Here is a 22,728-nt window from a genome sequence, read left to right as displayed (position 1 = left end):
AACAGGCAACCTTCCCCCGCTTATTTATTTATTTTTCTTTGTCCAAACATTTCCTTCAAGCACTTTAGATCGGGCCTCAGAGTCTCAAAGCTATCACTTTAGTGCCTGTGATCTTCCAGCGGAGAAAACAAAACTACTTAAAAAAGAGACCCAAATGGCTGGTGCTCACAGACAGCATGCAGAGGCTCGCGCTCACTGCCAGTGGTGATACCGACTGCGTGGAGACACTCTATGTTTAAAAGTCTATGTCTGTATGTGTGCGTGTAAGAACAAGGTTGGCCAGGCACAACACACTTGGCCACGACTCTTGTTCAACAGCGTGACTTCGAATCATGCATGAAATATGTCTCTGTCTGTGCAGATTCACTCAAATACCTCTGTGTCGATGGCAGTCCAGCTTGTCTGTCTGTCTGTGATGTAGCCTTTGTTATGTGTATTATGTGGTTTTTAGCTACACTAGTGGCTTTACTGAGGGCAATCTCAGTCTGTTAGTCGGTCGGTCAGATGGTACAACACTTTGATCCAGAAGGAAATATCTCAACAGCGACTGGGTAGATTGATTGATTTGTTTATTTGTGCATTTTCTGGTGCCCATATGGGCTTACAAGACACTAGACAATAACCAGTATGGCCACATGACAAATCACTATGTACAGTTCCACAAATTCAAGAAAAGTACATTTCAAAAAAGTCAGTTTATAAGACAGAAACGTCCTGTTATGACGGATACAGTTTTATCTGTCATGTATCTCCTATAAATATCACCAAAACAAAAAAATTCAACATTAAAAAGCCAACTCAACATATTTATCACCTTCAGACAACCAAAAACAAGTCGGGATCCTTCGATTGAATCGAGTAATTCAAGTCACTGTACGCGGGGCAATGGAATACAGCAATGAAATTCATCCTTGCCACCAAGATCACAAAAAACACACAGACATTACTCCTCAGGAATAGCTTTTTTATCTGCCTACCTCAATTGCCTGAAGTAAAGTACCGGTTCTTAACTGAACACACAGGGACCTCTGCCCTCTCTGTAAATTAAATTTTATATATGGGTCTGGGTGGCAATCTTCTTTGATTTGAACGCAATATCTGAACTTTGGCTTGTTACAAATTTCCTCCTTCTCTTGTTCCGTATAGATCTTTAATAGTTTTGTTTGACTGCATTTTATACCATACACATACAAAATTCAAATCAGAAAGAGAAAATATTGCAGATATTAGGAAATTTGATTCAGACATTCATGCTCCCCACATGATGAATTGTGAAAACTCTTATAATCCCTTAACTAAATATGTTAGCATGCTAACATGCTAAACTAAGATGGTGAACACGGTAATAATTATACCTGCTAAACCATCAGCATATTAGCATTGTTATTGTGGTCATTTAACACGCTGATGTTAGCATTTACATTTACATTTTACATAATCAGATTACAAGGTAAACCTGTGTGCAGGTTTGGCAACATGTCAACAACTGTCCTATAGAGGTTAGATTTATTCAAGCAAACGTTAGCTCTATGTTAGCACTGATTGATATTGCTACCATACTTTGTCAAAGTCCTAGTTACTTAGTTTGCTAGCTAACTGAGCACTGACAATGCATTATTGCTTCGGTGCCAACGTAGAAATATTACTATTACTAATTTTCATCTTGCTAAGTAGCAAAACAAAACAATTTCAAAAGTACACTGAACAAGAGTACACAGGTCAAAACTGAGTATATGGCTGGACTGTGTATGGTCAATGTGCAAAATTGTGGCCAATTTGTTACAGGGATAGTCAGTAGTAGTGTCCATAATGTGAATTCCTGTCAAATGTTCATCGGCAATTTTCTGTAGTGGTCCCAGTAATATTTGTTGTTACAGTGTACTGAAGTATTATATCACAAACATTTGTTCTTTCAGAGCATACAAACACACCTGTCACCTGCCCAGCATGGTGCTGTTAACTAGAAACACCACATCTACACTTTGTTTTTATACGGTCTATGGGCTACACACAGCAAGGCACGGCTATGCTAATGATGCTAGCCATGCTAACAAGCTGCTAGCTGCCGTGCAGGCGGGTAAAATGGATCTGTTGCTTTTCTTTGTATCCGCAGGTTGCTGCTCCTGTCAGTGTTGGAGCCTCCATATGAGACGCTTCGATCAGTAAATGTGTGTTTTTAAAACTTATTTCGGGACTGCACTCACTCTCAGTCCTGGTGAGAGTTAGCTGTGCTGGGGGCTCTGCTGTGAACGCCCCTCTGAGGACATAATAGAAACTGTTAGTGCCGACTCATTTTGAAAGAGCAACGGCTGATGGGGAAACTCCAACACTGGGCCGGCTGACAAATGGTGCAACTTCATCACTCAGTCAGTGAGTCAGTGACGGACAGACATTGAGAGTTATAGAGCTGGTCTGTGGCCGGTCCAGCCAAAATTGTAATGTTGGCTGTAACTTACTGGATCACTTGAAGGAGAAAAACTTACGCCATGGCACAGATTCACTGTAAACAGTAGTCCCACATAGCCAGACCTATCTCCACCATGCTGTGCCAGTACTATGGAAACAGTAAGCGTTTGGGGGCGTTTGGTTCCCCTATTTGTTTGGAGCAGGTGGTGCAATTTGACATAGTGCTTCTTTAAAGCACTGCTGCCTTACAGAGCTGCTAGCGTTGCTGTTGACTTGTTCTTCCAGAAACATTAAACATTAAATCACTTCTTGCGCACCAGAGGAAAGACCTATCGGACACTATATTATAGGATGAAGTAAATAGACTGTAATTAAAGAAAGTGAGCTTATTGTCTTCTGAGGAGAGTGAGTACAGTGTTTATTTTTGACTTTTGTTTAATAGCATTGGGATTTGGGGCTATGTTTGCTTAATGATGTCAAGACCGAATCAGATTCTGCTATTATTCTCTGTTTTAATCAGTACAGTCACCTGTTGCAGCTGCCAGAGGGCTGCTACTGTAAGTCTGGCTCCTATATTTAGTCTGCCTTCTAACTAAAATATCCTGTCATTGCTCTGAGTGTTTTTGATTTTTGTAAGCAATAACATCTAAGAGGGTGGAGAGGATGAGTAAGAAAGGGAGAGGGAGATAGGGAGCGGCAGAGTGGGTCTGTGACATAGAGCCTGTTTACTCTGTCTGGCTGAAGTGGAGGGCGAGTCATGCATTATAAAAAGCTGGTGATGAGTTTTGTGCTCGGGGGTTCAGATGACAAGTTTAAAGATCACAGATCTATTAAGCTGTTGCAGATGAAAAGTGGATGAGTACTGGAGTTACTGGTCACTTGTTTAATTGTTTAGCTAATAGAGATCCACCTTGTTACGTCTTAAGCTGTGCAGTGTGTAATGAAATATGTAATTTACAGCAATTGATTCAGATTAAATTGCTACCAAATTTCCATTCAACATGGAAACAACAGATAATGAAGTCCGTGATGAAGCCATCATACAATTCTGCTGCTCCCTTTCTGTAATTAACTTTTAATAAATTTATAATGAAATTTTTGGAATGCATTTGTTTTGTTTCTCCCAAGTGGTATCAACACAACTGGCAGTGAATCCACAGACTAATATCCGGGATGTGATTTCAAACATGCTGCAAACATAATACAGTCAATGTTGTAAAAAGGTAACAAAACATTTGTTTTACTTGTATTGTGCTAACAATCCTGTTTTAATATGTTAAAGTTTAACTGTCACCACCACAGAGCTCAACAGCCAACCAGATTTGAACCATTTAGTTTGGTCGCCCTTGTTGAACCTCTTTTCATGTATTGCATCCTTCGCTCTCAGTGTAGAATTTTCACCGAGGCAAATGAGAGTGCTGTTGCACTGATTTACTCAGTCGGACATAAAAATGGAAAGTAAAGCGTGAAGTAAAATTGTAAATCTGATACTGACACAGTCAAAAATGAAAGAAAAGTAGTAACCTCAACAAAAGATTGTAGGAAAAGCACTGTAGGGCTAATAAACCACAGAGGATGGATTTTGAAGAAAAAAAGTGACATTGATCTGCAACATTTGCAGATGCAGTTTATAATTTGAATGCAGTGAATGAGGTTGTTTCAACACCATTTAATATATTCTTGTAAAGAAGGATCTGCCTTTCCTCAGTCGCTGAAGATGGGCTGACCTTGTAACTGTATAATTCAAATTTATTCCGCAGACATTAGTCTATCAGTGTTATTTTTATTTAGTCTGATTAATAGAGCTGAGTCACTATACCTGTTTGTGTGTGTGTGTGTGTGTGTGTGTGTGTGTGTGTGTGTGTGTGTGTGTGTGTGTCACACAGAGAAAATTAAGAATATAATCTGTGTTATGTAAAATATGCTCAACCAATCTTGGTATCTGTTTTTTTTATTATTATTGAAGTATGCGATGTAATTAAAACAGGACCATTATCACTCCAATTATAAACAATTAAAATAAGGCTAAGGCTTAGTCATGTTTGGCATGTATGTTTATTCCTGATAAGAATGACTCAAAAAGATAATTAATGTATAGACGAGTCTGGAATGATCAGACATAAACTAACACAATTTCTAAGTAAAGCTTGGTAAAACCATGTGACACCGTGTTTGCCTGTTAGCAGTCAAAGATGGAAACTGTACATTAATGTGCCAATCAAATGTGTTTATTTCCATGTTAGATATAACAACATACAGTATAAACAGTAATAAGTTTGCAAAGCTGGCTTGTTAATGAAATGGCAGCTGAGCTAATATCGTGTTAGAAAGCTTTAAAGTTGCTCAAATTTGAACACCTTCTGTCGAATTAGTCATGAAAATGTGTCATAAGGTGCTTACTTGCATGCTGACTACTACATCTAGTTACCCATAAAGTCAGCAGCGACAGACCTCGGATCGGGGAGCCAAATCACGCCAGTAAAACTATGCAATGTGCAGATTCATATAACGTTGATGCAAATGATCTATTTGCTAATTTAACAGCAAGAGGCGAGCAACGAGAAAATTGCCCCCCAAAGAAAAGCTTATTTCCTTTTAGAATCTGCTGTGTGTGTGTGTGTGTGTGTGTGTGTGTGTGTGTGTGTGTGTGTGTGTGTGTAGTATGATGAGGCGACTGTGTGAATGCGTCTGTCCATGTGTTTGTTTTTGTCCCTGATCGCTGCTCGTGTTTACATGTTTGAGAAATGCACAGGACTGAGGAGAGAAAAATGAGACTTGGGAGGTAAAAGAACAAGTGTTCCATAACTTAATGAATTTCATTTGATTTTTTTTTTTTTTCTCTTTTTCAAACTATTTCATGCATGGCAAAACACTGTAAATCCATAAACAAACACATAAACAGGCAGAAAAAGATTGATGCATTATGAATAAATCATCTGGGTACCGAAACTCAATATTAACTCTATGTTGCCTGGAGGGTTGAGAGGGAGCTTACGACAGATCCATCTTGATGTCTGAGAAACTAACTGGGAGGCGAGCGATTTAGTCAGTACTTATCTTGGGAACTTAATTACCAAAACAAATGAGGATTGTGGTGATAGAGAGGCGATGATTCATTACTGTTATTCTTTACCTAGGGTTGTGTACAGAATGAGTTTCTGTCGTCGTCATCATCATCACCATCATCATCATTAACACCATTCAGGAATAAATAAAAGTCAGTCAGTCATTCAGCCAGTTTGTCAGTTTAGTTTAAAGCTACTGATGTCCACCACTGCTGGGATATTCATGCTCATCAAAGAAGGATTTCTAATTATTTTGGTGACTCCTTAAACTTCTCGTCTTGCGCCACCATCAGGTCAATATTTTACCTTTAATCTGTATCTCCAGCAGATTAACTCTTAATATTTTTGGTGAGCGTCTGATCTTTCCTGTTGCACCATTATCAAGCCTACAAGACTTAACTACCTGAGTGGACTAAATTTAAAATGTGCACATATACAGTGTATTATATCCAAAATAATGGGCTAAAACTGGACTTTTGAAGCATGAGTTTAATACATATAATAACAATATATCAGCCAATAGTGATTTTTTCACATAAACATGTAACATATATAAACATTTTGATAAGGATCCCTTAAACTTTGTCAGTGCTCTCTGGTGGTAGACTACGTGACATCACACATGTCTTCAGCATTTCTGTGCTGACATTTCTTAGTCAGTTATCGGCAGGCTACATGTCAAAACGGATATATCTGTGATGAGCTAATGTTGGCTGATGTATGTACTGTATTACCAAGAGGATGAACACTTTCCCTTTTTGGACGCTTAACAGCTGAAATACATGAGGAACGGACGCGACGCATCATGTAGGTGGGGCGGAGCGGGGTTTTTAAACACCAACTGTGTCTTTGTTGCGTTTGGTTGTGTGCCAGCCGTGTTTTCTGAGCCTCCACAGTTATATTTGCCATCTGGCCAATCCCTCATAGAATCAGAAAGCCTCATTCTATGTATTGACTTTTTTTCAAAGCGTTTGATTCTAGAGAACATGCTTTTTTTGATCAAAACATTAGAAAAGTTTGGATTTGGTAGTAAGTTTTGCAAAGTTATTGAAATGTTTTATGATGAAATAAACAGTTATATTTCTCTCAATCCAGGAATGACCCCTAGACTACAGGTAGCATATATTTCCCTACAGGTAGATGATCAGCGTGCATATTGAGTTTTTCCAAGTGATAATGTAGTTAGTTATGCAGGGTTTGGAAGCGTAGGTTACATTAACTGCTACTGGATTAATTAACTCGGTCGTGCACTGCTGCGTCGCATTGTCTCTGGTACATTAAGATATTTATTTTAATCATTTTTAATTAGATTGTACTCGTTCTATGTAGTTTTTACCTGCTGGAGGGCTGCGTAGCTGCGCGTGGAGAAAAAAATAGACCAGCCACGTAAAAATAGAGATGAGCAGCATGATGCCAGCGTGTGTGCCGGCAGCTTCTGTGGTCACTGTCACAGCTTCAGTTGATTATAATGGACGTGTTCTGAAGCGGCAGACGTGTCACCCCACGTCCATGCTTGGTGTATTTAGGCCGTGAGGCTGCATTCAGACTGAAAACAACCCTGCATGAAAACAATGCAAGGGGCTGCGTTGTTGGGGGTGTTTTGTTTAAGACACCTGTGAGACAATGAAATACAATCCAGGAAGTCGAGTTGGAGCTACAGATTAATGCATTTAAAGACTTATCAGACGCCAAAACACAACACAGCTGTTTGTGATACTCACAGACAGGATTTAACAACTCTGGAAAGTTATCACCTCCAATCGTGAGGTAAACAGTCGAATACAGCGTTCATGTTACAAAGTGATCCACCGGGAATGTGCGCTTGCATGTATGTGATTGGCCCACGTAGCTCCTTGCCAGATTACATTGTGTTGCGTCGCAGCAAAAGTTGAGCCTGGTTCAATTTTCATGCTGGACGATCCTGCATTGTTTTGCAGAGGCCCTCTGCGTTGGCACACACCGCCTCCATTCAAATGAATCTGCCCTTTGTGCTCCCTCAGGCCAAAATGCTAACTTTGTATACAAGATATCTCATAATCTATTGAGCAGATTGCCACCAAATTTGGTTAGCACATTCATACTAAGCATGGATTTCCTGCAGTGCCGCCGTCAGGACAACCTTTACATTTCAGCCCCATCACTAAGATGAACAAACCAGCAACATGTGACACTTTTTGTAATGAGGGTTGTGATAGAAATGGCTGTTTCTATGGGCCACTAGCAGGGGTCAAATGATCATTTTTCATTTACCAGGTGGATGAATGTGTAGTTTGATACCATAACAAGCACCAGTATGCTAAAATTAAGTAAATATTCTAAGAAAAGGATGCTGTTTTATTTCACATACACCATTTTTATGTAAGCTGTTGCATTTCTATGTTTACAATAAATCCATTGTGATATATTTGCCAAACTATTCAGCAAATACAAAGGTGTGTAAACCGTCAACATGCCCGTCCACTCATCCAGCATGAGGAGGAGGGGTTTGGTTGGAGGTTGACAATGACTGAAGATGACAGCTAATGGCGTGAAGACTGTCAGGGCAGCCACTGTGTCTAAATAACCAGGTGCTGCGATTTAGTTTCTGCCTGGTTAAACAGTGGAATAATTGGTCAAGTTAGCCAGTAATTAGACCGGCTCTGCCACGCTGCGTCTGAGAGCCCAGCGACGGCTCCGCCATGCTAATTGGGCTATTTATACCGAAACACATTGACCGAGCTCACTGGCTTCCCTTCCAATTCGCTTTTCAGCACTTGTTTATTTTTTTTCAGTGTGTACTCAGGACACAGCGCTGGACTCGCCACCCTCCTCCTCCTCCTCCTCCTCCTCCTAAAGCCATTTTTCATTCCAACTTGAGCTTACTGAACTTCTGTCCTCTGCCCTCCGTTTCTTTGTCCGTCTGTCTCTCTCTCTCCTCTTTTTTTTCCCCCCTCTCTCTCTCTCTGTTGTTTTTTCTTCCTCCTCCTCTCCCTTATAAACAGCGGCTCCCTTTCTCCCAGGCTTTCTGTATTGCTAATCAGTGTTTTTATGAATGCCAGTGTCTGTGCAAGTGACTCTGTCATCCTCATGTGAATGTGTGTGTGTGTGTGTGTGTGTGTGTGTGTGTGTGTGTGTGTGTGAGCATTCCTCTGTGAGTGTGTGGAGATGGATGTACGTCAGTCAGTCAGACCCCCCTGGAGTGTGATTAATACAGCCAGCTGTGGAAACCAGACTGCCACACACACACACACACACACACACACACACACACACACACACCCTCTCTCTCTCTCTCTCTCTGTCTCACACACACAGGAATACTTCGAATACTCCTTTCTTCAAAAAAAGTCACATTTTCTTCTCACTGTATCCCTGTCGTTTTTGTGCCAGAAATGAGCCGCTGCTTATGAGAAGCCATCTCCAAGTGCAGGTCCCACCAATAGCTTCCTCACGTCTCCACCCCTCTTTGTGTGCGACGGCCTCTCTCTCTCTTTCTCTCTCTCTCTCTCTCTCTCTATTCTGTCTATCCATTGCTCTGTATCTCTGCATCTGTATTCTCTCCGCCTTTTATCATCCTTATATCTTTCCCTAATTCTCTTCCTTTTCCCTCACTCTCTTCTTCAGTTTTATTATCTTTCTTTTTTGTCTCTCTCTCTCTCTCTCTGTCTTTTCTGTCCCCTTCAGGCTAACCCTCAAACCTCCATCAGGAGCAAACAAGGCTCCTTGACATTCAATTTCCTGCTCGCCACGCACTTCTCTATTGTATGTGCTTCTCCTCCTTTTTCTAGGACTCTTGACTCTTGACTCTTTGTGTGAGCTGAATAGGTGGATGGATGTGGCGTTGGACGAATAGGAGGGCAGACGGATGGATGAGGAGGGAACTTGGCTGTCTTTTTTTTTTTTTTTTTTTGGTGGTGTTTTGGGTGTCAGCCTCCCTGACTGAGGCTTTAACAGCAAGGTCACTTTGCAGGGATGTTGAGGGGATTTTTAGCTTTTTTTTTCTTGACAACACTATACTGAATGTGTTAAGGAGCCGGCAGCAATGAAAACAGGAAAAAAAAGATTATCTAAAAGTTTTTTTTTTATGTGGGGTCATGTGGGGTCATGTGGGGTCAGGTGACCTGATTGTGTCATAATTGTACAGAATATAATAAACAATCAAACTTAACAACTACACTACAAATACTACAATACACTACAAAATACACTTTAATAATGTAATAATTTGGTGTAGTGTGCTGGTAATGTAAAAATATCTTTCAATGTAATTTTGTACTTCCCTTGCATTACATACTTGAGAAAAACATGTCACTTTAAATGTATAAAAATATCTATAAATGTCTGTGATGTTGATGTGACGTCTGGAATCAAAAGAATCAAAGCAACATGTCATTATCCAGCAATATTTTACTTTAGGCTTTATTATGCTTATTACACTTTATTACACAATATTATGATATTGTTCGAGGCTTCAGTCGTATGTTCCTGAACAAAACTAATTAATCAGATACATAGAGTAGTGATAGGGAGAGTATTTGTTAATGATTTTTGTTAATGATTACCTTAAAGTTCCTCAACACTGAAATACAGGAAGAGACTTGAGAAACTATTTGTTTCTGTCAATTTGGTGTGTGAAATAGCCCTAAAAACACACACAAGTACACACAGGAAAACACACGCATGAGTGTGAATCAGAGTTCTAGCATATAAAGATCTTTTTATCACTTGTAACAAAACAACAAATCCACCGTAGTTGATAAGAACCCCTCCAAACTTTATGTTCAATGAACCAGAATATTTTCAACTCAGATGCTCGTTGTTCGTAGTTATGAATCAACTGTGAGAGTTTCATGCGCATCCAAGAATAAGAAGAATAAGAAGAATAACAGGCAATTGTTTAACATAATGACAAAATAAGGATCTTTGCTTCAGGAGCCTTGATAGCTCAGTATAACTCTGAGCAGTTCAACACAGCATGATGGATCACTCTAGATTTTTTCCACATTAGAATTAATGTAATACACAAACACAAACCTGAACTAACTTCTAAGCAAGACTACGGCTAACTAACTGGTAGTATTTGATGAAATAGAACAACAAGCAGGTACAAAACTGCAAGTCAGTTAATCCAGGCTGTCGGAAATTACTCTGTAATTAGTATTGTAAGTATGACGGTATGTGTTTGTGCTCACGAGTCTGTGTGTGTGTGTGTGTGTGTGTGTGTGTTTGCAATGAGTCCTGTTGAGAGATAAATGAGTCTGGTTGACATTGTCTGGAACAGGTGGTGAAGTCAGTGGGGAAGACACACAGACAATTCTCAGACACACACACACACACACACACCCAGTTTGACTTCAATGCTGATTTTCTGGCTTGTTTGAGAGTGCAGCCGATCTGATTGGATAAAGTCAGAAGAATAGGTTGTCTTTGAATAGCCCCCATATCGAGTGGCTGATGTATTGATTACAGAGGCAGAGAACCCACATTAATCATTCACAGCATGTTTGATTGACTGATATATTGTCTTTTTATGAACATCGCATGCTATTTATTTGCCTCTGTATGAAGAAGGGAGTGTGTTAAAGACACAACTCACCCTAAAATTAAAACTCTACTGTACGTACTGCGACACTCGTGATTAAAAAAGAAACAGTGAGAGAGTATTGATTCCCATTTGCATGTTTTCTGAATATGTGTATGTTTTTTTTAGGTGAGCGTGGTTCAGGACTCTGTGAACATCTCAGGCCAGAACACCGTGAACATGGTGAAGGTTCCTGACTGCAGGTTGGCCGAGGAGCTCGGAGATTTGTGGGAAAACTCCAGATTCACCGACTGCTCCCTGTGTGTCGCCGGACAGAAATTCCAGGCGCACAAAGCGATCCTGGCGGGTAAGAGTGTCCTTTCATTCATCATATATGAGAAATGGGAGAGATGTACTGTAGGCTTATACTTACGTAGCATTCAGGCGGTAAAAACGACTTGGAAAAACATCCGTCACTTCCTGTTTCATCGTTCAAGAGGTCATGATAGGACACAGCATGTATGTCATACAAGAACTACTCATACAAACAGATCTGTTCTTAAGAAGCACATATGAGTCATTTATGAAACTTTAATACTAAATTAATATTCTGTTCACCATATTATCATCATGGCTGCCAATTTACTGAGAGGTTTTTTTATACGTGTTGATTTTTACTGTCGTATTTACATTTCAGCAGTCGTTGTAAACAGCTGCCTCGGGGTCTTTCTGCAGGTCTGTGTCAGGTATCATCTCGTGTTGCAGCAGACAGTTTAACATCACCTGCTGTAGATTCTCTCCTGTAATATCTCTGTGTCTGTCACATCCCTTGACCGCCTCCCATCACGGACTCCCTTTGCTTTAGAAAGATGTTTTTTAGCATCTAACTTTAGCATTCCCTTTTTATTTCTGTCACACTGCGGCGCTGCTCTGATGAAGCGCAGTTGGCAGCTGGATTCATGTTTTCTAATTGTTTCGTGTCCTCTACTACTGACCCTCTTAATTTTGTTATGTTTTTGTTTTTCTGATTTCTGAAAGCAGGATGTGAAGCTCTGCGGTGTGCACTTCTCGTTTTTACTCTTTGGCAACATTTGAGAATGAAAGTTGCCAACAAACACGGAGCCTTATGTGGCAATTTTAGGGGCGCTAGTTATGCTAATGATCAAATCTCATGAACGCACAACTCCTCATGAACAGGTGACATCCATCAGGCTGAAACGAAGGATTTGTGACAAGTTCAGGCAGTTAAGAGAGTCAGTTGAATCTGACTCGGAAAACTCAAACAAACCACAGAAATAGTCAGAGAGTTTTAAGATAAGAATGAAAATATTCTTGATATTTTGCAATAAAACATAAACTTACAGGTCTTAAGTGTAGAAAACCTGTTCAAAAGCAAATAATGGACATTAAAAATGAATTTTGTGTAGCTTTGGTAAATTCAGAGTCTTTTATGTTGCTTTTGATTGTCATTTAATAATATTACAATTAAAAAAATAGAAAACTGCCCATCATAATCTCCCAGAACCCAAGTTTACATCTTCAAATAGCTCGTTTTGTCTATCCAACAGCTTAAAACGAATGTTTGACATCTTTGCTTGACAAATGACAATAATTAATCGATCATCAAAATTGTTGTTGATTGATTTCTGTTCGATTGACTGATTGACAGATAGTTTAAGCACTAGATCACTTCCAAAACTGATGATGTATGTGGCGCAGTCTCTGTACTTTACATATTCATCACAGAGTTTGTTATTAGAGAGTTTTAGTTTCAGTCTAAATGCTGTTTCAGATGCTTTTCCTCAGTGACAAGAGCAGAATTCCTGGGGAAATACTTAATCAAATGTTTAATTTTAATGAATAATTTTGCTCACCACAGGGATGGTTAAATTTGAATACATTGAATAACCATAAAAAGCATTAAATGCTAGCTATTGACACCTTCAGCGCCCGTCTGTGTCGGTATCGGCCGATTAGCTATCGATGACACGCGTCTACGCGAACGCAGGTGACGCGTCGTGAACATCTTGTCGCGGATAACGGCGCTTTGATGATACCGAGCGTGAGATAGTGAAAAGTTTAAGGAAACTGGTGAACTGTGTGTCTCTGCGGAGGCAAAAAGAGAAGCTGTTGATTATTGGATTTGTTGAAATGTGTGTGTGTGTGTGTGAGGAGCCATTTTAATTATGTGCTGCTGTGGTTTGAGGTCTTCCCCTCTCTCTCTCTCTCTTTCTCTCTCTGCTCTACTTGGTCCAGACGACGTCCCTCCTCCTTGTTATTCCCCCTCTCGGCCGTTCCCGTGACAACTCTCCCGGCTGTTAATCGCCGTGGAGACGGACAGAGAGGGATCAAACGAAGGAGGGAGAGCAACTCAAATTGGCTCCACATTGGCCATGTGATCTTTATACCAGTCCATCTCTCTCGTTCTCTCTCTCTCTCTCTCTCCGTGTCTCTTATCTTCCCTTTTATTTATTTATTTTTTTAACATACTCTACCTTTTACTTTCATGTTCCTCCTTTTCCATTCTCTCTCGTCTCCTCCTCTCCATTCATTTTCCCTCCTCCTTCAACTGTTCACCTCTCCTTCCTCTCTTTCACTCTCTTCTTTTCACTCTCTCTCTCTCTTCATCCCTCTGTTATTTGTCTTCCTGTCAGTCTACATTTCTTTATCTCTTCATCTCCTCTCAAATGTTGCACGGCTCCCTTTACTCCCTTTCTCTGTCTATTGTTATCTTCCTCCTTCTTTTATTCTCTCCTCTCCCTCTCTCTTCCCTCTCTCGCCCGCCCCTTCTCTTTGTTGCTGCAGTATGAGCTCACCAGTATTAAGCTGCACCAGACAGACATACTGTTGGTTTGTCCCCACAGTCCTACCTAGACATTCAATGCTAAGTTTGGTTTCGGTGTAGATGTTTAGGACGTAGCGTACGGCTAAACTAGCTTCAGGATCAAACCGATAATGAATGACGACACACAAACTTTTCCAGGATTTGTTTGTCTGTGTCTGATTCGACATGTGACCAAAAAGATTTGTTCCTAAATCACATCTCTGACTCTTCATGTTTTGACATTTGCAGGACAGAAAACTCAGTCCTTCAAATGCTTTTGCAGTATTATTAAAGGTAACTGGAATGAACAAAGAATCTACAATAAGTCCAGGTGTGTTTGACTTTATATCCTGATATCTCCTGGACGACTGAGAGTCTTTACAGACAACCAAACCTTTCTTTCTAGCTCTCTTTATTATATTTTCTGAGGAAAGATTCTTCATCAATTGGAGAACTGATTTTTACAAATCAACTGTCCAAAAACTTTAGCTGTCTGGCTAGCTTCTGTCATCTCTTGTGTAAACAAAACAAATTACCTCTTGAGAGAGCGCGGAGAGGCATTCTGCTGTTGAAAGGATCTTTTTATGTCTATTTGACGGATTCTCTAAACAAGCCTGACAAATGAACGGTGGGTTAACTAACCATTCAACTTTTGGGCTTTAATCTTCTCACTGCCGTTAAGCCTGTCCACCCGACACCGGCTGAAAGATGACGCCACTCCTGTCAGATATTAATCTCTGTTACACAGTCGTAAAAAGACTTCAAACCCCTTTCTTTCTGAGAGAAAAGATTGGTTATCTTGTAAACAACAAAGTTAAAACTGTTTATGTGCAGTGTGTTGGGATACACGGAGGTTCAGCTTTTTGTCATTTTGCCTCTGGCCTAGACCTTGGACAAACATGTGAAACACACTCATGAAAACTGAATAACCTGAGACTAAATGTTAGTTTCTTTAATTTTAGATATTACTGACATTATAACCACTACTGTATGTCATTTGTTAACTCATGAATTCACTTTCATGCTCACATTTTACTCTAATTTTCATTTTTATATGTATTTGTGGCTTCTGCAGAGTTGATGGATGACACCGTGTTTCCAAATGAGTAATTAAACGAGTAGCTAGCACCGCAGTTCATAACTCACTATTAAGTACTTAAATTAATTAGCATATCACTGACTTTGACACATAGTTAATAATGTGTTAAAACATTTGTTAAATTTTAATCACTAGTTAATTAAGCATACATTAGTGTACAATAATGTAAAAGTGTTACGCAGCGAGCGCATAATCAAACTAAGTGAGAGAGGATGTCACCGGTTGATATGTGAGTCTTTGTAAAAAAAAAGGTCAAGTGCTAACCTTCGTAGACACTCATTCTCCCTCCGCTGTTGTACAACCAGCTGGCGAATGACTCAGAGATCCATCTGTGAGGTTTCAGCGTCGGCCCGTGCCGAAACCAACCGCTGTCACGCCGGGGATGATGAGAGAGGAAATACACTGCGTCGCTCGTCGCCTTGAGCTGAACTACAGAGACGAGATGTGGGGCGATAATTTCAACCGTACTGAATTATCATACAGCAGTAATTCCAAGTAACAGAAGTGGGTTCTGATTTATGTAATTTGATATACTGTACGGTCATAATACCCGAGCGCTGTGGTTGGATCTGACAGGAAATGTGGACACATAACGCTGGAGATTGAAGATGACTTCTCCAGCTGGGGTCAATGTCCGGGATAATAAAAGGAGAAATATGTTTTGCCTTTAAAACAATGGCGTATGTTTCTAGTCACTTGTTTTGGTCTATTTAGAGTGTGAATATATCTGCATGTGGGTGAAAACTGGATTATAAAAACACAACTTCCTTCACACTGAATTTAACTGTTCATTTTTTTTACTTACTTTGAAGGACTTCGGCTCATGTCCCTCAGCTCTTTTTTGCATTTTGTCTCCATTTTTCTTTTCACTTTCTGTAAATGGAAGCTGAACTGTTCTTGCCTCAAGAGAGGACTTGTAAACTGTTGAGAACAGTGTTCCTCTGCAGCGAGAGACAAACATTTTTGGATGTGTGGGACCTGGGACATACAAACTGGGTGAAAATCACTTAAAACATATCTGCTCTTTGTAAAAAAAAAATGTATTTTTTTGCATGAAAGTCTTCGCTGTCCTCTATGCAAGCACATTAGAGTAGTCTATGTTGAGTGGCAGCAGGTGACCATGTTTGAAAACATGGAGGACGGATCTTAATTAAAGCATAATGCATCAAATCAGCTCCAGTCAAGTCAGTCTATCAGCATTAAATACCGACTTAACACACCTGAGAAGTCGTCACGAGTCTGTCAGCAGGAAGCAGCTGCGGAGTCGACTTTTTTTTCACATGACGCTTCTGCCGCTGTCACCGCTGTCAATCATCCACCTCCACGCTCTCCTCTGGCCCTGTGGCAGGCTGTTAACAGATATCAGAGACCTCACTGTGTATCAACATTACACACAGTAACAAACTCTCCTCTCTCTCTCTTTCTCTCTCTCTCTCTCTCTCTCTCTGTGTCTTTTGTTTCTCTCTCCGTCACAGCTCGCTCGCCGGTGTTCAGTGCCATGTTTGAGCACGAGATGGAAGAGAGCAAGAAGGTGAGTCGAGCACTTGACTGTGTTGTTACTAAACCCCCCCTCGGTGGCAAGTCGAATGTCTAAATTCTAATCTTTCTCTGTGTTGCGTCAGGAAGTGCTCACCTCTCAAAACATCCAAGTGTGTTTGCAAGCGTTCCTTCATGTCTTGTTGACTGCAACTCTATTATCTGGTTTCCTTAAAGCCACTGTGTGCAGGATTTTTATTTGATAGAGCGTCTTTAAAGTCGTTATGAAGGCATGAAGTGTTGGTAGAAAAATTAGACAATGCAGGTGAACATTAGCGCAGTCTTTCAGTGCTATCATCTCACTGTTCCCGGGATGTTATAGTGGTGGGAGGAGAGTACCGGTGTGCATTGCTGGCAGCCATAGTGTCATTTTTTGGGGCTATCTTCAGATTCAACACTAGAGCTGCCCCATACTAGATATTTAAGACTGATACAGATATCAACATTTGAGAGTTGAAAAGTCTGCAGAAAGATAACCATGCTTTGCCTGAGTACAAATTGCTCCACAAAGAAGGCATAGTTTGCAGACAGTTGTTAGGCAGTAGTTGCTTTTATAAATATGTCTTTTGAATAAACTTTGTAAACTTATTGTCCTGTTAGAGACAGAAGTAACAAGCTTCGGCTAGCGAGCTCAGAGATCTTTCTGTCCCTTCAGTAATTCTTTATTAGATCAAATGATGTAATCCTGAGAACAAATGCCAGAGGGGGGAATAAACAGCCCAGTACATAAAAAACATAAAGCAAAACTAGCATTAGCATATTATCATTAGCATATTCCCAGCTGGTTTGTATGTTGGCATATAGTAGTAGTACGGCCCTGCGAGTTGTCACTACGTCTAGGGCTGCAACCGACGATTTTTTTCATTATCTTTGCCTAAAAAGATGTCAGAAAATAGTGAAAAATGCCCGTTATAACTACCCACAGTCAAAGATTAAGTTTTTTTCAGTCTTATTTTGTCTGACTAACAGTCAAAACCCCATAGATAATCAATTTATTATCATGAAGCAAAACTAAACTGATTGTTTGATTATCAAAATAGTTACAGAATAATTTTTTGTCAATCGATTAGTCGTAACTGCGTCACCACATTTCTAGAACCACATACACATAAATAAAATAATTGATACAAAATTAATAAATCTCTCTACTAAAGGAAGGAATCTCTGTCCGTCTGTCTGTCTATATGTATGTTTGTCCTTCACATATCTAGAGAAGCGTTCATCTGATCTACCTCACACTTTACGGGCACATTGCTGGGGACCCGAGGAAGTGCAGTGTCGAATTTGGTGCAATTTTGACACACGACACGATCAATATTAATAAACAAGCGATCAGCGAGCCACTCTGTTCTGCAGCAGGGGGGGCGGAGCTTCTTCTGGGCTCTGTGACTGCATGTCATGATCAGAGCTGTACAACCCCGCCACGAGAGAGACGAGGGGAGGACGTCTCTCTTTGTTTGATAACGTTAAAAGTTAGATTTTGTTGTCGGCTCATTTGAAAAAGACAAAGAGGAAAATAGAGAGAGAGAGACGGCAGGCGAGCTGAGAGCGAGCAACAGAGAGACAGAGCTGGTGAGGAGCGACAGCAGTGGAAAGCTTTCTCAGAGAGAGAGAATGACAGAAATACAACGTTATTTTCTGATTGTTTCACAGCGGTCACGTTCTGAAGCACAAATAAACAACCATCAAACACTCAGCAGATGATTTACTGTGGAGACAGACGCTCTTTGTTTCTGTTTCCTTTTCCTCCTCTGCATTTCTCCTCTTTCATTCATTCATTACATCCAACTAATGTAGCAGTAAATACAACGAACAACGTGTGAATGCTGTGTTTCAAGCACGGCAGCTGAGGAGCACACAAGAGAGAGATGTAAAACATTCAATGAAATAAGGAACATTTACATTAACAAGTTCAACTCTGTAATTCCAGATTTCAAAAAGCTTAATGACCTTCTAAAATTAAAAATACTCCTAGGAGGTCAGCTCAGCATGAGGCGTGCTCTAAAAAATAAAAAGTAGACAGAGAAAACATATTTTTTAATCAAGAATGGACAGACTCTAAGGCTACTTCCCTTCATCCAAAGTAACCACTGAGTTAAAAATATTTGTGTTTAGACAGAATGTGAAGAGAAACATCATTATTAGACGACCTCGTTTTTGCAGACAGTAACCTTGTTCATTTACTCATATACTGATTTCAGGTTGTTATATCTGCAAACCTTTGTGTCAAGTACTGTAGAATTAAAAATGGTTTTGTATAAAGCTCTCTTAAACTTGTGGAGATGACCCAAATAAGTTCATGTTTAGAGCAATTTATACTTGTATGCATGCAGTATGTGGTTCATTGCTTTTCTTTATGCGTCCTTTGTGGTGTTTGTATGTTTCCGTGTGTGTGTGACGCAGGGAGCCACGGTTAGCTGTGTTCATCTGATAGGAGGTGGTGAGATTGAACCTTGGTGATTTAGCCATCATGTCAGTGGAATATTGATGCCTGCGCGGTTCGAATGGGGAAATTATAAAGCACAGAGCCAGGAAATGCATCTTAATTGCTGTTTAAGTGGGCGTCTTCATCATAAAGAGGGAGAGATGGTGGGCCACGTCCCCATACGATTCAGAGAAAACAGATAGATGGGTTAACACTCCTCTGCAGCACTCTATAGAGGAGAGACAAATGAGCTCATAAAGAACCACTCTAATAGAGGACTGCTCTGTGAATAGAGGAGAGCTTCAGACACTGTAACTACAGGACGGTCGTCTGTTTATGAGACACCGCTGAAGGCTTGTCTTTGCAATAGATTCCCTAAAAACTTTGTATTTCACCCAGGGGGGGCGGTGCCTTACATCCTCCGTCACACAGCGTGTTCTCATCAGCTCACATTGGGTCGGCTCGTCAGTTTTCGGATAAGCTAAAAAGTTGTTTATTAGCCTAATCTTTGCCTTAATCCTGAGATTAAACCTACAGGAGACATCACACATAATTGTAACTTCAAACAGAGATGATTTTTATTTTTTTGTGATCATTGATTTATGAAGATACACTTAGATCTTTGCTCCTTGTACTGCTGGCTTGACTGCAGCTGCGATTAGACTTCCCTGCAGGTTTTCAAATGACTTTTGCCTGACCATCATAATATACTGGAAAATATGTACAACTAAATAGAATATATTGACGTTTAGATGGACTAAATTATGTCCAACAATATGTATCTACTCAGATTAGGATCTATGTTCTGATGTCAATGTTGTATCTTGCATCAATAGATGCCCAAACAGGCTTTACAAAGCAGACTATCTATTTCTATGTACATAGGTGTGACACCAAATGTACAAATTAGAGGAAAACATGAACAGTATATTCTGTATGACTTCATACTTGACATGCATCAAATAAACTGATCTCATATTTTATGCATGTATTATTCAGTCTAGTTTGTCTAATTTTCCAAGCTCTAGGAATAAAACTCGCCCATACTTTGCCACTCAGTCCAACTTCTCTCATTTTCATCAAACCAAAATAATTCAGGATTTTTGTTCTGCATTCTTACAAAGGTGCACACAGGTCAGCAAATAAAGTAGACTACAATTAAACTTAAGTGCAGGTCAACAGACCAAACACACCCCTCACTTACCTTCTTCTATTGTCAGTAAATTTCAGCCAATATTTTCATAGCACATAATATGAGGCACATGTTATGACATTCTAATATTAGCATGACTGGATAGTGCAAATTAAAAGTAGTAACCCACATTATTTGTACAAAACTAACTGAACTCACCCTCCATCATGGAAAACTCATGAATGAGCATTCAGAGCTCGGGCTGAGACGATCATGGAGCTCACCGAAGCGTGCACTCACCGCTACGTCCCGCAAAACCACATCCATACAGGTGATATACAAAGTTTTTAGGTAGACCCGCCTCCGCAATACTAAATGAAGTCCTGTTAGTTTTTCACACGTGACTTCCAATGTGGTTATGTGGTGCTATTTTCCATATTTTATATCATTAACACTCCAACACACTTTGCTGTAAAAAAAAGTTTTCACCTTCTATATGCCGACAAACAAACAAACAAGCCGTGAGGAGGAATGTTATTACTCTTATTCTGTTATATTAGAGTCTGAGGCTAATTTAGAAATAAAATGTACATGCAGATTCAGTGTGCGTAACGGAGCGAGTAGAGGATCCACGTTGTTTATTTTACCTGTTTAAGCCGTATGTGTGCTTACATGCCTTTGTGTGTTTATCTGTATTCCTGTAAAAGGCCACCGTTGCGAACCGTGTGTGCCGGCTGCTTTCAGGCTCCATCTATCCATTATTTTTTGCTGTGTGTTTATGTTGCCGTTGAGTGGTCAGAGTTGACACAAACGCACTAAGCTGTTGGTACACCCAGCCTGACCCCGCTAAAACGCCGCTGGTCACCGTGGTGACGATAAAGCACTGTTATAATTGGTTTACTGCTTTGTTCTACCTCTCAGTGCGGAGGAAAAAGGTTCAGGTTACCGTCACTGTGCCGGCGAGCGATAAAGCCTACTTCGCTGGCTGCAGGCTCTGTCAAGGAATGAATGCTCAGGATTAATTCTCAGGAAGCGGCTGAAAAGAATTAAATAAATGTACTAGAGTGTAGTTTTGAGTTTTGCTGAAACGTGTTCTGACTTTTCAGAAGGCTCTTTTTTTTTTTTTTCCTTATGTGGCTTTTTGTTTTTTTTTTTATCACTGAATGGCTGACTTTCCCTGTGTGTTTGCTAAACAAGGTGAATGAGTTTAATTCAGGTTTTTGGAATATTCACATGAAATAAAGAACGCTCCGCCGCTGTGCGCGCGTTTTTGAAAGGATTGTCAAAGCACCTGTCTTTATCTTTTCTTGCCTTTTTATTCCGTTAAACCCCCGTGTGTATATTCTCCTCTCCTGTCCTCTCCTCCCGTTCAGAACCGTGTAGAGATAAATGACGTGGAGCCAGATGTCTTCAAAGAGATGATGTGCTTCATCTACACAGGCAAGGCCCCCAACCTGGACAAGATGGCTGATGACCTGCTGGCTGCAGCTGACAAGGTACAGAGAGTGTGTGTGTGTGTGTGTGTGTGCACCTGTTACTGTGTACAATTACGTACAAGCCCGTATGCATGATAATGTGTCCATAAAACCTAAGAAATGCCAAATGTTCCGCAACCAATGTGCCCACATTACCAATGAATCCTAATTGTTTGTACCAAATACCCTGTATACTCAACATTTCCTGTCTATTCATCCAGAACCACGTTTGCTTTTCTCTTTTTTTGGGGGGGGAGCTTATTGCATGTCCTTTTTTTAATAGTATCATTTTTTTCACTTTTAATGGCTCACAACAGGTCCAGTATACTGTTTAACCACTGAATCACACAATAATTTACCTATTAAGTATGACATTTTTATAATGTTTACAGCAATAACCTTGTCAGAAGATTAAAAGCTAGTATACAACTGTTTTCACAGGCTGTGTGGTGCTTCTTCTAACGACTACACTGAACTTCATGTGGAAAACTGGTGGAGTTTCCCTTTAATGTTGTCAGCTTGTCTCTGGGGAGAAATATATTTCCTCACATTACTTATATCCTCCCGCAGCTCCACATTAGTGTTTTCTCTTTTAAAGGGTTTGACTAGTAGGAAATAAAGAGGTTGTGTTATGTAGCATAACAAGCTAGCGATGCACATGTGCAGTGGCTGCTGCCGTACACAGAACTACTCTCTGGAGGGTGAAAATGTGATCGCTGTTATTAGTCTTTGGAGACATTTCTAAACAAGCTAACTAACTTTGTTGCAAAGGAACATGTCACCCAGTGCAGCAGTGTGGCTCATTGACATGTTTTAAACAGTTTTTGGGCAACAACGGAGGTCTACAGCACAGAAGAATGAGATATATCAGGCTTTGGATACACACACACACACACAATACTTTGGCTTGGCTCTGCACATTAGATTTGCTGACAATAAGAAGAATGTGAGATAAAAGTTCAGTGGCAGAAAACATTTTTTTTTTTTTGCACTCTGTTGCTACCTGTGACAGACGTGTCAAACAGGGAAACACAAGTCTTATTCTGTGTGAGTTGGACTCCTTTACATCATTAGCGTCAGTTAATAACCCTCTAAATTAAGATTTGTGGTGACACAAAATCTCTTGTAGACTCTCCTGAACCTCTACAACTCATCCTGAAGTGTGTCTCTAAGTATGAGTGATTATTGGTCCCGAGCAATTTTGTAATCAAACACACAGTGGAAATTATTTTTTTACCTCTCAAGTGATCCCCTTTCCCATCATCA

General features: G+C 40.2%; 1 protein-coding gene across 3 annotated transcripts in view; it reads left to right on the top strand.

Moving 5' to 3' along the window:
* The window catches only part of LOC121884150 (speckle type BTB/POZ protein), a 92,408-nt gene that overhangs the window by 65,381 nt on the left and 4,299 nt on the right, over positions 1-22,728 (top strand). For all 3 annotated transcript variants that reach the window (XM_042392800.1, XM_042392802.1, XM_042392801.1), the window contains exons 7-9: positions 11,161-11,338; positions 16,370-16,425; positions 21,361-21,483. In XM_042392800.1, the coding sequence (XP_042248734.1) occupies positions 11,161-11,338; positions 16,370-16,425; positions 21,361-21,483 (357 nt within the window). The remainder of the gene's footprint in view (positions 1-11,160; positions 11,339-16,369; positions 16,426-21,360; positions 21,484-22,728) is intronic.

Source organism: Thunnus maccoyii, chromosome 18 (assembly GCF_910596095.1).
Source record: "Thunnus maccoyii chromosome 18, fThuMac1.1, whole genome shotgun sequence".
NCBI lineage: Eukaryota > Metazoa > Chordata > Actinopteri > Scombriformes > Scombridae > Thunnus > Thunnus maccoyii.
Note: the sequence above shows the minus strand (reverse complement) of the source record. Positions and strands in the feature narration are given on the sequence as shown.